General features: G+C 40.6%; 1 protein-coding gene across 1 annotated transcript in view; it reads right to left on the reverse strand.

The window, feature by feature from the left end:
• The window catches only part of LOC125458278 (protocadherin alpha-C2-like), a 227,948-nt gene extending 217,544 nt beyond the window's left edge, over positions 1-10,404 (reverse strand). Inside the window, exon 1 of the mRNA XM_048543430.2 lies at positions 7,788-10,404. Within this exon, the coding sequence (XP_048399387.2) occupies positions 7,788-10,238 (2,451 nt within the window). The 5' untranslated portion in view covers positions 10,239-10,404. The remainder of the gene's footprint in view (positions 1-7,787) is intronic.
• Between the last annotated feature and the right edge of the window lie 6,645 nt (positions 10,405-17,049).

Raw genomic sequence — 17,049 nt, forward strand, 5'->3', positions numbered from 1 at the left:
AAACTAACAGTATACTTTCTTTGTTCTTAACACAGGCAACATAGAAATAAAAGCCTTACTGAATGCCATACATGTTTCTCAGCACTTTACAACCCACGTTTCCAAACAATGATGACAGTAGTATTTCATGAGCCATCATACTCGTCATTTTTCCACATGTCTAACAAACGTTTTTCAACATCCATGTGATCAGGGTCAAGCCAAAACTGTTAGCATTTGGCCCAATTAACATGAACCTGGAGCCTCTTTAACAAAGACTGTCGTTTTTGCAGAATGCTTATTTTTCTTGAGAATGGTCACTTCTGGCTCGCAGATATGTGCCTTCAGCCTAAGGTTTCCATCATCACCATGCGTTCATATTGCATATGAAATACAGACAATTCATTGGTTGGCTCACAACAGCATGTACCGGATCATTTTCTGTGCTTTCAACAACTCAGTATCTGCATCAGACGCGGGGGAATTGGGAACAGATATTTAAAACTCAACAAATGATTGCACTGCGATTGTCGGTTATCAATCTTCTCAGGCTCAGGGATTGGCTTTCAATAGTTTAATAGTCCGATATCTTAGGATTGGAAAGTATATTTGGTTCTTGCATAGTCTCTCGTCTGTCAAATGTTCGAAGAATATGAAAGACCTTTGACTATCGCACGCTGTCGATGTCCAGTAAACTCTCCAAGTCATGAATCAAACCTTTGTTTTTACTTGTAGCAAGGCCTGAGCAAAATCCAGATTTGTTGCGTAATAAGTCGGGAACATTTGCAACACATAAACACTGAACAGGGACCATCTGCAATAAACTAGCAGCTAAATTACTCACTTCGGAATTAAAATCACATAATCACTGCTGCATAAAACAAAAATTGCTGGACAAACTCAGTATGTCTGGCAGCATCTATGAAGAGATTCGGGGCTGGGACAGAAAATGTTAACACTGCATCCTCCACACCGATGCTACAAGACCTACTGAGCTTTTCCAGAAATGTCTGCTTTTATTTCTGATTCACAGCATCTGTAGTTCTTTATATAGTACGTCCAGATCAGTACCCTGCCACGAGGTAGGTGTGATGCAAAGATTGCAACACTATGAAGAAGTAGCAACTGAAACAACAATTAAGTCTCAGAAACGTGGTATTTGTTTTCTCTGAGTTGCCCTTGTTAGTCTACAGGTCATGAGCTGAACGCAGCTGCCTCAAATCGTTATAATTTCAAAAATGGAATAGCTACAGAGGACATTATTTTCTCTCTTTGGTAGATGGAAGTAAACGCCATAAAATAAGAACAATGCATTGCCTTCCTCAGCCTCAACAATCATCTGAAAAGCGAGGCATTCAGGACAAAATTATTGTTCAGAATAGCCAGGGGGACAGTAAAGCGAGGGTAAAAGTCTTCTGGTTGAAAGTATATTTATTTCAATGCACGAGGCCTATTTGAGCTCAAAGCATGGGTTGGCTCAGGGCCTGGGATATTGTAGCCATAACAGAAACACGGCTAAAATAAGGGGCGGACGGCACTCAGTGTTAGGGATACAGAAGCTACAGGTAGAAATAAGAGAGGAGGGGGAGATGGGCTTTTGATAACGGAGGACATTACAGTGCTTAAAGAGGTTAATCTTAAAGGGTCATCAAATGAAGCCATATGGTTAGAACTTAGTGACCGGAAGGGGAAGTTGACTCTGTTCGGACTCCATTATAGAAAGCCAAATAGCCAGCAGACACTAGAGGAGCATATGTGTCGAGAGATTGCAGATACCTGTAGGAATAACGGAGATTTTAATTTCTTCTGTGTTGGCTGGACCACCCAGAGTGTAAAAGGCCTGGGCCGAGTGGAATTTGTTAAACGTGCCCAAGAATTTTCCTAAATCAATACGTAGAGTGCCCTACACGGGAGAGGACAACACTGGGCCTCCTCTTAGGAAACGAGCTCAGACAAGTGACTGAAGTGTCTGTCGGAGATCACTGTGGATTCAGTGACCATAACTCTCTCAGTTATAACATAGCTATGGAAAAAGATTGGATAGTTCCACGGGCTAGGGTGCTAAACTTGAACAGGCTCTGTTTTGGTGTCGAGTGGCAAATGGGAAGGTTTTAAAAGTACGTTATCAAGAATCCGGAGACAACATGTCCCCGTTAGGGTGAGTGGAAAAGCTGGCAAGTTTTGGGATCCATGGTGCATGAAGGATGTTGAGGTTCTAGTCAGGAAAAAGAAGAAGGCATATATTGGATTAAACTATCCGGCTCAAGTGAATCCCTAGATGACTATAAACGTGTATAAGCACACTTAAGAGGGAAATCAGAAGAGCGAAAAGAGGGTACAAGATGGATCTGCCAGATGAAGTTCAGGATAATCTCAAGAGGTTCTATAGCTATATTGAGAGTGAAAGGGTGACTAGGGAGAAAATAGGTTGCCTTAAATATCAGGATGTGTGGAACCACAGGATAGGGCGGAGATTTTCAATGAATATTTCTCCTCAATGTTTACTGAGGAGACAGTCGTGGATGCTAAGGAATTAAGGGATGTGGGGATGCTTTGGACTGCGTTCATTTTACCAGGGAGTAGGTGTTTGCAGTCCTAGATTGCTTTAACGTGGATAAATCCCCTGCGCCTGATCAAGTTTATTTTCAGACACTATGAGAGGCTAAGGAAGAAATTACAGAGGCACTTGCAAAGATATTTGCTTCATCTTTAGCCACTGGTAATGCTCTGGAAGACTGGAGTGTGACTAATGTTGTCCCATTGTTTAAGAAAGATAGCAAAGACAAGCCAAGAAACTACAGGCCAGTGAGCCTGACATCAGTGGTCAGCAAGTTATTGGAAAGGGTACTGAGGGACAGAATAAGCAAACATTTGAATAGTCATCGTCTGATTAAGAATAGTTGGCATGGATTTGTGTGTAGGAAGACATGTCTGACAAATCCTTTCGAAATTCTCAAAGAGGTAACCAACAGGATAGATGAGGGTAACACAGTGCTCGTTATCTATAAGGACTTTAGTAAGGCTTTTGACAAAGTCCCACACTGCAGGCTAATCATGAAGTTTAGGTCGCATGGGATCCAGGGAGAGCTAGCTAATTGGATTCAAAACTGGCTTGATGGTAAGAAGCACAGGGTGATGGTTGAAGGCTGTTTCTTGAACTGGAGGCCTGTGACTCGTCGTGTGCCAGAGGGTTCGGTGCTGGGGCCTTTGTTAATTGCTTTTTACATAAATGATCTGGATGTAAATGTACAAGGCTTATGGATGACACAAAGTTAGGAGGTATAGTTGATAGCGATGAAGGTTACCCAAATTACAGAGGGATCTTGATCAGATGGAGAAGTAGGCTGAGGATTGGCAAATGCAATTCAACACAGATAAGTGTGAGGTGTTGCACGTTGGAAAGTCAAACCAAGGTAGGACTCATACAGTGAATCATTATGTCCTGAAGAGTGTTGTAGAACGGAGGGACCCAGGAGTACTAGAACATAGTTCTTTGAAAGCAGCGTCACAGGTAGACTGGGTGGTGAAAAGGGCATTTGGCAAACTGGCCTTTATCTCTCAAGGCATTGAGTATCAGAGGTGGGGTGTTCTGTTACAGTTATAGAAGTGATTGGTGAGGCTGCACTTGGCGTATTGTGTACAGTTTTGGCCAGCTTGCAATAAGAAAGACATAGATAAACTGGAAAGTGTACAAAGATGATTTACAAGGATGTTGCCAGGACGAGTAGGGCCTGAGATATAGAGAGAGGTTGACCAGGATTGAACTTTATTCCTTGGTACATAGGAGATTGAGAAATGATCTTATTGAGATGTATAAAATCACGAGGGTCATAGATTAGATGAACGCAGGCAGTCTTTTCCCCATCAGGAATTGAAAACTATAAGACATACATTTAAGGTGAGAGGTGGGAGATTTACAAAGGACCTGAGGTGCAACTTCTTCACACAGAGAGTGGTGCATAGATGGAATTGTATGTCAGAGAAAGTGGTTGAGGCAGGTGCAATAGCAACATTTACAAAAGGTATTTGGGTAGGTACATGGATGGGAAGGGTTTAAGTGACCCAAGTGGACACTGTGGACAGCATTGACCAGTTTGTGTTGAAAGGCCTGTTTCCATGTCGTATTAATCTATGACAACATAGGTAGCTTATATAAGACGGTAGAAAATTGGCTGTCACAGAGGTTGTTCAATGTCACTTTTCTCTTCAGAGCCATACAATGAATAAGGCCAGCAATTATCGAGCAACATCAGAACCATTTAAGATATACAACAGTGTCAAACATGGTTGTATTCCAGCACTGATATTCTTATGCGTATTCTTCGCTTTACTACTGCCACATGACTTCTGGTCACCCATCGACAGTGTCTGTCTGCATAGGGTAACTGATGGAAACTTGTTTAACTTTGTTTAAGTGATATCGACGACAGAGTGTACCAATTCACTGTCAGAGTTTCTCTCTGCTGGTGATGCAAATTCAGCACGGTTTAACAAGGTACAGATTCAGCGATAAATCGACATACACCTTTACACTTTTTTTTGGCTTCAGCATCAGGAACACAATGCTATGATATAATCAAGATAGTGACAAATGTTTCTAAGATAGTTAAGAGATCATGGAATAGCGACCTAAAGTAGAAAGGCAAATTGTGCGTTGAGCTTATCCGCATCTTTAGCACATCGGCCTACTCTACTGAGACCGGCATGTCATCTGATGCAATGGAGAAAATGCTGAAAGTTGTTGTCTTCAATGTCTAACCCATAGATCGGACACCGCTTTATATCGCTAAGGCATAAACTCAGAGATCTTGGAACATGATAATTAACTCAACTAATGTTTATTGTTAATTCAACGAAGTTTGTGCTTGATTGGCCAGTATTTGAATGGATAACTTTGTGCATGGTTATCTAAGTTTTGGTTCACGATTGCCTCAGCTTCCTTACATCTGTGATAAGTGTCACTTCAAGCATATTATGAAAATGACAAGCATTAGCACCGATGATTTTGAAAAACCTGCCCACGATCATGACCACTGGAGGCTTACTTTATGAAGACGTTTTGGAAGAATAATTCGTGATGACACAAAAATTAATAGGAAAGGCTGCTGATGCAATGTTACATGGGAAAGTAACAGTCCGATAAGAGGAAAGTGCAATGGGATATAAGTAGAGGAGTGGCAAAGATTTGTCAATTTGAGTATAATGTGTTCGGTTGGTGGTGGGGGGAGGGGAGTGAAATTGCCCATTTCAGGAGGAAGAATAAAAAAAAGAACATTGTCTAATTTCTGAACGATTGCAGAACTGTGAGATATTCGAGTGTGTGAATTACAAAATATTAGTTTGCGGGTGCAACAGGAAATAAGGAAAGCCAGTAGTGTTATTTCTTATTTTGGGGGACTGGATAGAAAAGTGGAGATGTTACATTTCAGTTATACAAGGAATTCATGAGATTATACCTAGAAAACCATTTACAATATTGGTTTCTTTACAAAGAAATGAAACGTAAATGAATTGGAATCAATTCAAAGTGTTTACTAGCTTATACCTGGGATTGTTGGGTTGTCTTACATTAAAAGCTTACACTAGTTCTCTCACAACAGGCGATGTTCAGATGTGAGTTGACATGCAATCATCACAGGTCTTGTCATGGGGAATGTGAGTAATGTTCCTTCTGTGGAAGATTCTACATACACAGGTCAGTGAAAAAGCAAAAGGGATAACACTTTTAGATGAAGATGAGGAGATTTTCTTTCTCCGAGGTATCGACAGAGTCATAATGTCATACAGCGAGAAAAACAACACTTCAGTCCAAACAGTCTACGCTGAACATGATCCCAAGTGAAGCTAGTTCCCCGTCTGCTCCTGGCCCATTACCTTCCAAACCTTTCCCGCCCATGGACTGAACCAAATGTCTTTTAAACGTTGCAATTATGCTTAAATCCACCACTTCCTCAGAAAGTTCATTCTACATGCGAACTGCCCTCTGTGTAAAAATATTGCCCTTGTGTTTTTTTTTAAATCTCTCTCCTCTTGCCTTAAAAAAATATGCTCCCAGTCTTAAAATCCACCCTCTCGGGAAAAGACACCAACCATTAACCTTACCTATGCCCCTCGTGACTTCATACACTTCCTTTAAGGTCACCTCTCAAGCTCCTGCACTTCAATGAAGAAAATCCCAAACTATCTAACTTTTCATTCTATCTCAAATCTTCAGTACCAGGGAACATGCTGTTAAATTTCTTCTGTACCCTCTCCGCCTTAATAATAGCCCCCTATAACTGGACACAATTCTCCAGAAGCAGCCTCATCAATGTCCTGTATAAAGTCAGCATACTTCCCACCTCCTATACTCAGACCAATGAAGGAAAACACGTTAAATTATTTTCCAACTCCTCTGTCTCCATGTGAAACAGAATTCAAAGTATTATGGACCTGAGCCTTAAGGTCCCTCTGTTCTACAACACGACCAAAGCCCTACTATTAATTATACAAGTCCTACTTCTCAAAACCCAACATCTTCGAAAAGGTTTGCTGTAGAGGTAGTTAGATTCGTAGTCAACAAGAGGGTGAAATGTTATCAGGGATTCAGATTAGCCATTTTGAATCAACTGTCGTACATTACAAGCCAAAATATTAATTTCAGTTGACCGAGAAGTGAGGAAGAAAAGACAAGGAAACCATACAAGTTGTTAATATTCGTGCCTTCCTCTGCTGAAAAGTGACAGATTGCCAGGCAGAGCTCCTTAGCTACGTCAGGCAAAGCTTAACAAAGAGTTAACCACCATGCAAGAAAACATGCTGTCACAAGATGGAAGGCGCCAATGTATTGCTGAGGGACTTCGTCTGGAGTAATGTGTGCGGGTCTGGTCGCCCTGTTACAGGTAGGGTATTATTAAAATGGAGAGGGTCCAGAAAAGATTTATCTGGATGTTTCCAGGAATAGAGGTTTTCGATTATAAATATAGACTCGATAGCTTGGGACATTTTTCAGTTGGAGCATAAGAGTTTGTGAGGGTGAATGTACAGAGGTTTATTAAATCGTAATAGATGAGTAACAAAGGTCTTTTCTCTAATACAGGATGAGTTCAGAACTGCTGGATGTTTTGGTGAGAGGAGGAAGTTATATTAAAAAAAAGACGATGGGCAACTCCTTTACACAGGAGTTGTTAGGGTATGGAATAGACTGCCAGACAAAAAAGTGGTAGATTCAGATACAGTCACAACTGGAAAAGACACTTGCACAATTACATGGATAGGAAAAGTTTGGAGGGTTGTAGGCCAAATGCAGGCTGATGAGACTAATTTAGTTTGGGAACGTGTTCAGAGTGGAATGTTTGGGCCAAAGACTGTTTCCATGCTGTATGACTATGACTCTATGAATAGGTAATCAGCTGATAATTACGAACTTACATCAGAACCGTTCCCATTAGTTAAAGCCTTAACGGACTGGACTAAACCTTTATCACTCCCGATTTTGTACTTTCGTGCGGAATAGGAAGTTACTGCTTATTGTGTAAGTAACATATTGCTTGTTGCATTCCATGGTTCAGCTGGCATTTGTGAAACCACTACTATACCAAAAATGAACAGGAATTTCAGTAATGGTCCATTAATAATTTCCTTGTGCACCCTTAGCAAACACATCTAGTTTCCAAAAGCACTAGACTTATGAAATAAATGCAGAAAACGTTGCACACTCAGAAAGTTTGCGTGTACGTAGAGATTAACTGTGCGCCTGTCGACCTCATTGACTGCTCCTGAATAAATATTTTAATATTTAGCTGCTAACTTGTGAAAAAGCTGCTCACCTCATTGGGTATGACAGACCAATTATTCGTCAGTTTTCCACTCTGTTGTGAAGCATCCATCGCGTTCCTTTCAGTCGTGCTAGGAATTTGTGGACTGTACTTCGTGAAAATCAATTCAGCTGGTTCCGGTGTTGAACGGATTTTATATCGGTAGTTTTCTGAAAATGACCCATTGCCACGGAATTCTAGAATATTTGGAATTAAATTGGAATCCGGTACGTATTGAAGATTGGCACCGGAACTCTGATATTCCAATTCTCTACTGCAGCAACAATCAGAGAGAGACCAACCTCGACCATGAGCAGAACTTCCACCCATTGGGCATACAGCAACGACAAGGACAATGATAACAATTAACAGAACAAATGACGTTGCTCCCAAAGATATAATGATGTAAAAGGTTAGTCTCTCTGAATCGCGGAAATCCTTGCTGGGGTCACTAACATCCGGTTGAATGTTTGTGCTTTCCTCAACTATTGTCAATGTAATAGTGGCTGTGGCCGAGAGAGGTGGGTATCCGTTATCTTTCACTTGAACAATCAACCTTTGCGTTTCGGCGTTGCTATCTTTGAATCGCCGAACGCTTCTTACTTCTCCCGAATTACGTGAAATTGTGAAAAGACCCGGGTCGCTGGATTGTATAATTAGATAGAAAAGTCGTCCATTTTGACCAGAATCTGCATCGGAAGCAATGATCTTGGTTACCAAATATCCTGGTTCTGCAGATCGTGGCACTCTTAAATTGGTACCTGTTTCTGATCCAGGTGATATTATAATCGGACGGTTATCGTTTTGATCAAGGACAATCACATTCACAGCAACATTGCTCGAAAGTGACGGCAATCCAGCATCTTGCGCTTGGACGTGGATCTGAAAACTTTTAAGCTGTTCGTAGTCAAATGACTGTTTGGAAAATATTGTGCCATTGTTCGGATTGATATGGACGTACGAAGACGCCGGGAACTGCTGAAAACTCTTCTCCACAATCGTGTACGTTATCTGTGAATTTTGAGCGATGTCAGGATCAAAAGCTGTCACTGATCCGATGGAACTTTCAGGCACATTGTTTTCTGTCACGTAGACTTTGTATGAAGACTGTGTAAAGCGTGGCGCATTGTCATTTATATCGGAAATCTGCAAAACGATAGTTTTGTTGGTGGAGAGTGAAGGGGAACCGCGGTCCGTGCACGTTACCGTGATTTTGTACTCAGGGATATTTTCTCGGTCCAACACTTTATTTGTGATGAGTCTGTAAGAATTCCTGAAGGGTGATTTCAGATCAAAAGGGACGTTTGGAGAGATCAGACAATCTGTGTGTCCGTTTTTATTGGAATCTCCGTCTGTTACACTGATCAATGCCACCAGAGTTTCAACTGGAGCATCCTCACTTATTGTCCCTGAGATAGAATTGAGAAGTAAATCAGGCGGATTGTCATTGACATCTCTGATCTCTACTCGCACGTTACAATGAGCAGATAGTGGTGGTAGACTCCGGTCTTTAGCTTCAACATCAATCTCATAATTATTTGTGTCTTCAAAATCCAGTATTCCCTTCACCCGTATCTCACCGGATATTGAATCAATCGTAAACATGTTTGATACGCTTTCCTCATTGTAACTACTAAAAGAATAAACCACCTCACCATTAGGCCCTTCGTCCAAATCAGTGGCATTCAGTTTAATCACTAAAGAGCCTTGTGGGGCGTCTTCCATTAGACTGACAGTATAGAGTGACTGTCGGAAAACCGGCGCGTTATCATTCGTGTCTAAGATAATAATAGCTATGTGTGCTGTACCTGTTCTTTCTGGAGATCCCCCGTCAAAAGCTGTGAGCAATAGCCGATGATTTGCTTGTTTTTCTCTGTCGAGAAAATTCTTCAGCACTAATTCGGGTACTTTGCGTCTGCCGCGACTTTGCACATCTAAAGTAAAATGTTCATTTGGTGTGAGATGGTATGTGCGGACAGAATTATTTCCTGCGTCAACATCGTGCGCGTGCTCTAGGAAAAAGCGCCCTCCAGGCATCGCTGATTCTGCAATTTCGAGACGAATTTCACTGTTCGGAAAGCTCGGTGAATTATCATTAATATCGACAATCTCAACTTCGACCTGGTACTGCTCCACAGGATTTTCAAGTACTGCTTCCAGAGACAATAAACACGTAGCACTCTGTCCGCAGATGTGTTCCCTGTCTATCCTTTTATTAACAAATAAAATTCCATTCATGCGATTTACATCCAAATAGTGCATTGAAGAGGCAGATACAATTCTGAATTTACGGCGTGATAGTTCCTCCACTGTCAAATTCAAGTCTTTGCTGATTTTTCCGACGAAGGCACCATGTTGCAGTTCTTCGGGAATGGAGTAACGAATCTGCCCGGAAACCAGATTCCAAACACAAAGCAGAAAGATGGTCGATATCGGCAACAAGCGATTGCTGGGTTGTTTCATTTCTTTTGTTATTATGATTGTTCCAAACCTTAACGAATCTCCTGAGGAATAATGTGCAGCATCTTACCACAAGGAAATCGGTCAGAGTGACAGATTAACTTCAACGCGAAGAGGTCTTTTGAGGAGATGGCTCTTTCGTTTGCAAAGACACCACCATTTCTCCTGCTTTCCTCCCAGGATGTTGGGGGATGGGTGGTGGATCACCAGCTGTATTTCATCTCCTTATTGGTAGACAGCGACACAAAGAGTCTCTACCTATAATTGCACTGAGAAAGTATTAACACTGATCTTAATTGAAAATATTGATATTATAACAATTTGGTTGTTATGCATAAGGGTACAGAATAAGTTTTGCATTTGAAATTGTTGCATCAAAATTCCCACTAAACTTTCATTTACCTAAGCAGAAGAAATATTTAAATGCGAGCTTGCAGTTCTTTCATTGCATGTTTACTGACAGAATTCAATTTATTATTGTGACTTATACTGAGTGCCATGAAGCTTAACAAGTTAAAATTCCCGACGACTAAACTGCATATTTCTCACGTCATTGAACGTTTATCATCGTCGCAAGTATAATTCAGGATCAGACAAAGTTGTTGAGTTGACGTTCAATATTGCTTTACACTCTTGTTCAAAGTTGTTATTAATATAATTTTGATGCTCAAGTGCCTTCAATGAACCACTTAACTTGCTGACACAGCATTGACGTTTCTCTTTGATTGATGGTAAGTCTTGTCAGATCATGAATAGTGTACAAACTTGTCTTCTCGAGGTTACAAACAATATCAGCAATTTTCAGTCACAAATTAATTTTGGTAATAAAGTGCAGTCAAGATATCGTTATGCGCTGTTGTGGAGATACGTGAAATGCATCACCTCTGAACATCGTGAAATTAATGCATATTCATTTGCATAGTCTTGTTCTATCGCCACTACTCTTTATGCCTATATCGGTGGCTGAACATTTGGTGTTAAATCTGATTTGCAAGGTCAAGCTTGTTTAAGAACTTCGCCTAGACAAGAATAGAGGATTCAAATATTTTCATATTTTGGTGATCATATACTGTAAGAGCTGCGAACTAACTGCAAAATAGACTGTCTCTGAGAGGGGCACGCCAGTTCGGAGTCAGTTTTCTTTATCGGTTGTTAGGCTGTTCTGTAGTCTAACTTCACGTAACATACTTCGTCATCTAAATAAATTACAATTGATCTTATCTAGTATCAAAGTAACCTTCCTAATGCTAATGTTCCTGGCTATCTTACTTTGTTTTTAATCAACTAAGTTTTGTTACTCAAGTATGTACCTCTTCTAAGCTTTGTTGCTGTTTAATCCATCTCTGTTTAACAATAGTGGACCCGGCAGAAGTTGGAAGTTGGCTACACCATAACTATGTAAAAATAATCCTGTGAAGTGCAGGCTGGAGCCATCTTTGACAATCCAAAAGTAGAACAAAGAACTGTTGATGCTGGACATCCAAATAAAACGATAAACTCAGCAGGTCTGGCAGCATTTGTGAACAGAAAATTTGGTTAACGTTTTGAGTCCAGCAATCAGTTCCGAAGAAGGAAAACTGGACTCTTAAGTCTTATTTCTGCTTTCTCGCCACAGATACTGCCAATCCTGCTGCGTTTATCCAGCAATTTCTGTTTCAATCTCTTAAAACTCTATATTTTTGTCAATTTATCCATATTTAATCGTCATTTTCTAACGCAATAAATTTCATACAAGCTAGTCAATGCGAATTGTACACCATCCTGCCTGTGATTTAGCGTATGCGTCACTTTTTTATCAAAGTACAGAACCAACCCAGAATGGTTACGGAGACAAAGCTTCATCGTTACACTAAGGTAATATGGATCACAATGTGTTGATACCTGTATTATATCGGATAGACCTAGAGCTGGAGGACCAGCTCAAAATGACATCCCACGTGCTGCTGTAGAGCATGAACAACAGAGTGGCATTACACCAGTACTACGATCAGGAGACAAATTAACTCCAACAGTACTTTTAAGCAAGGGGGCCAGCAATGATTGAAGTAGTAGTGTAGAAATGCATGCTCGATGTAGTGTCATACGGAACTATCATACATAAAGCACTTTGTTCAAGGTGGATCAAACAGCAAAACACATGCTAACCAGAGCAAATAAGATGGAAGGGACAGATTCAAGCAATCCCATAACAAATAGAGTTGGATGATATTTTTGCAGTAATGGATTACATAGTCGTAGTTCGTAGCTCTTAATTAAACGTGTAATAGATTTGGGAGCTACCATGATAGTTCACGCTAATACTGGTACTGTATTTACTTATGTGAGAGCAAATACAAGGCGGAAGCATCAGTAACAATACTCAGCCAGAAGCAGCAGATAGCGATATATCGCAGTCTCCTTTTGTGATCTCCAGCATCACAAATGCCAGTCCTTAGCTAATTAGATTCACTCCAACTGAAATCAAGAAATTGTTGAATATACTTAGTGTCTCAGTTATGGCAAGGAAGGCTTGTCTTCCAAGACTTCCTGTACCTCTAACTAAACTGTTCCAACACATCTACAACACTGCCATCTAGCCGACAAATTGAAACAAATGTTCCGGAACGCACACTGCAGATGCACTTACATCCGGACAATAAACAATTCTCCAACTTGCTGTCAGTCATCAAAGAAAAGTGGTGCAAAATATCAACTACACTGCTAGCAATCACAATTTACCCATCATGACCAGAACAAATTGCTCCCATAAGAGAAAAACAGCCTTGGTACAAACATGGCCAAAAGAGCAGAAACCGGTGTGTAAAAGTGAGTGAATTATTGGATCACATAGCCGCCTTTGGGCAAGTGTCCTATGGAGGAATCCAAGCAAAACCGAAGTAAGTGACAATCGTGTATTGATCTCTACTCTGTCTTACGTCAGGACGCTTGGAACAAAGATAATTGTAGCTGTTGCGGGCCATCAATATCCAAGAGCTTCGCTGCAACAGTTCATTACAGTCGTTCCCTGTTCACGACTATACTCGCAAAACGAAATAAACAAAATAAAAGCTATTGTCGCTGGAGATCTAAAGCAAAATCAGGCTGTTCTGGAGAAACTCAACAGGTCTGGCAGCATCTGAGGAGAGAAATTTGAGTCAACATTTCAGGGGAAGAAAGAACACTGGACACGAAATGTTCGTTCTGTTTTTTTCCTTCACAAATGATACAAGACACTGCTGAGTCTCTCCAGCAATTTCTTTTGTTTTGTTCTCAACTGCGTCGAGCTTCTTTCTCAATGTCTCACACATGAACACAATAATACAGAAGGAAGCATTAACTGAAGACACGAACAAGGACATTTAACCTGAGGTCAGAAGTTGGGACGTTAAGGCAAGATTACAGTGCTTACAAAATAAACCAGGACGTGCAACAAACACTGGACACAGTTTAGATTTTGAGTTCCGATTAGCAAGAATTTTTCGGGCCACGCAATTGTTAAGTCCTAATCAGCAGAAATAAAAAAAAAGAGACAAATGACATTCCTTTGATTTTTAGAGATCGAAATTACTGACTCTCCAAGCAAAGCAAGCAGTGGTTCACTAAACTCCTCAAATTTAACTGGATAAACTGTGTAAACACTTTGGTTACAAAATCATGTCAGAGGCTCGGTATCCTGCAGCGGGTATCTCACATCCTACGCTGAAAACTCTTCTTAAAGGACATGTTCAATCCATTCGGGAGTTCAAGGGAATGCTACTTGAATGAGTGCAATTTCAACAAAATACAAAGAGACATGAACGATCTAAGACAAAGAACTTCATTTAGGATAAAATGGAAAGCTTTACCCTAAAGCATTCATGCTTGAACAACAGCGTCATTATTTAGTTTTCAAATAGCCTGCACAGGTTTGATCGGTTAACTACTTACTTTCAGTGCTGAGTAAAATACTATCATTCCACATATTTTATTAATGAATCCAACTCAGAGACCTTACTACACAAGCTACGAGCAGGTGGGACTTGAAGCATAACTCCTGACTCAGCGACAGCTACATTGCCACATCTCCGCAAGAAACCTAACAATGATCCTTGAAAGAACCACAAACACTGCAATTTAAACAAAGAAGATGGCGTGGTCGGAAGACCATGGATAATTAATTGATTGTGGTATTTCAGAGCCCCAGATTAACACTTTCCAAACATGGGATCAATTCCATATACGCATTTTGTGGAACTTAAATAAGCTAATTATAAAAAAACCTAGCCTCAGTAATAACATAGTGTGTAACTGGAGGAACACAGCAGGCCAGGCAGCATCAGAGGAGCAGGAAAGTTGACGCATTGGATCAGGGCCCTTCTTCGAATAAAAAAGGTTTTCGTCTGAAGAAGGGTCTCGACCCGAGGCGTTAGTCTTTCTGCTCCTCTGCTGCTGCCTGGCCTGCTGTGTTTCTCAAGCTTCACACTGTGTTATCTTTGATTCCTGCATCGGCAGTTCTTACTGTCTCTGAGTAGCCTTGTTATTGAGCACCCAAACTCAATTTCTAAAGCAGGAGAAATGAAGTAACCATGGAGGAATATGTTCCTATTAAATCAAAGTTGTCTATCAGTTGGAAAATTCAAAGTTTGAACAGTTTTGTTTTCAAAACCATTTCCAAGTTTTCTGAGATAATAAAGTGTAAAGCTGGATGAACACAGCAGGCCAAGCAGCATCTCAGGAGCACAAAAGCTGACGTTTCAGGCCTAGACCCTTCATCAGAGAGCTCTCTGATGAAGGGTCGAGGTCCGAAACGTCAGCTTTTGTGCTCCTGAGATGCTGCTTGGCCTGCTGTGTTCATCCAGCTTCACACTTTATTATCTTGATTCTCCAGCATCTGCAGTTCCCATTATCTCCAAGTTTTCTAAGACAGTTTAAGTGGGAAGATAGTGACCAAGTGGTAATATCATTTGACTGGAAGGTAAACGAAATCCAACACAACAATAAAAACTAAAGGAATTGAAATTTAATCAATGTATAAATGAGGAGTCAAAAGCTAGTCATAATAATATATGACTACAGTAATTCTCCCCAGCTGCATAAAGAAAACTTCATTTAGAAAACCGAAGAAGTTGCTTGCCTGCTTGGGGCTACAAATGACTCCAGATAGATGATTGGCTGACTGGCAAAGGGCAGAGAATGCCATAAAGAGATCTCTTTCAACAGGCGGCTGGTGATTTAAGGAGTTCTGCAGGTGTCAGTGTGGCAACCATACTCATTCATGGTAAGTACTTACAAACTAAACGGAGGAACTAGAAAGTTTGGAGCTAAGTTTGCACTGATACAATGATGGCTGGAGGCAGTGGTAGCATTGAGGAGGCAGAGAGATTGCAGAAAGACTTGGACAAGCTAGAAGAGCAGGCAAATCAGTGGCAGATGAAATGCAACATGGGAAAGTGTATGGTTATGAACTTTAGTAGGAAGAATAGAAGTGCCCATGATTTTGTAAATGACAAAAAGATTCAGAAAAACCAAGTACGAGGAATTTTGGAGTCCTAGCTCAGGATTCCCTTAAGGTTAGCATGCAGGTTCAGTTGGCAGTCAGGAAGGCAAATACAATGTTTGCATTCATTTTAAAAGGGCCAGAATACCAGAGCAAGGACATCCTGCGGACGCTGTATCAGGCTCTGGTCAGAATGCATTTGGAATACTGTGAGCAGTTTTGGGCCCCATATCGAAGGATGGATATACTGGAATTGAAGCAGGTGTATAGAAGGTATACAAGAATGATACCACGGATGAAGGATTGTCATATGAGGCGTGGCTGCGGACCCCGGGTGTGTATTCAATGGAGTTTAGAAGGATGAGGAGATATCCCATTGAAACGTACAGAATGCTGAAATGCCTGAATAGAATAGTTGTACACGAAATGTTTCCACTCGAAGAAACTGTTAGGACCAAAAGTCACAGCCGCGGAATGGAGAGAAATTCCTTCAGAATTGAGATGAGCAGAGATTTCTGAGGCTAGTGGGTGTGAATCTGTACAACAGATTGCCACAGAAGATTATGAAGGCTAAGCCATTGACTGTATTTAAGACAGATATAGATAGGTTCTCAATTAGTAACAACTTACAGGGAGAAGGCAGGAGAATATGGGTGAGAAAAATATCAACCATGTTCGAATAGCAGAGCAAATTCAATTGTCCATCGTCTAATTCTAGTCAGTAATTCTAGTATCTTACGGTTTTCTTTAACCCTTTGGAGAATTCCAAAGAAACAGAACATTCAAATGAAAGAAAAAGACATTCCACCTTTTCATCACTGTAAAGTTACTACGTCATATTTGCAGATATGACTTCTGTTTCTGGGATTTCCAAATAGCGAACACATTTTCCCAGCTTCTAACCTGTTGAAGACTGTCAGGATTTATTCTGGCTCAATGTGATCGTCCCTCATTCTTTCAAACTGTGGAAAGTTCTTGTCAATTCTCAATTTCACCTCATTGGACAACCCTGTAAACCCATGAATCAATCTCGTGAAAGTGTAATGGACTTCCAATGCGAAAACATATCTTTCATTGAGCAATGAAGCTAAGCTGCCCAGAATTCTAGAGACATGGTAACACTAAAGTTCTTTTCAATTATAGCAAGGCTTCTGATAGTTATAACTTCAATTGCAACGAATGGGTTTAGGTCTATGACGTATGTCGAAATAGGAAGCATAAAATGCATTTTGAGTTCAATTGGTCTTAAAGTTATGGTTAGTATAGCTTTAGTTCGCTCAGGTTCTTCCCAACGATAGAGTTATATCTAATGATAGACATTTCAGTTTGTACTTTGCAAGCATGGACACATTATTTACA

Source organism: Stegostoma tigrinum, chromosome 13 (genome assembly GCF_030684315.1).
Source record: "Stegostoma tigrinum isolate sSteTig4 chromosome 13, sSteTig4.hap1, whole genome shotgun sequence".
Classification (NCBI taxonomy): Eukaryota; Metazoa; Chordata; class Chondrichthyes; order Orectolobiformes; family Stegostomatidae; genus Stegostoma; species Stegostoma tigrinum.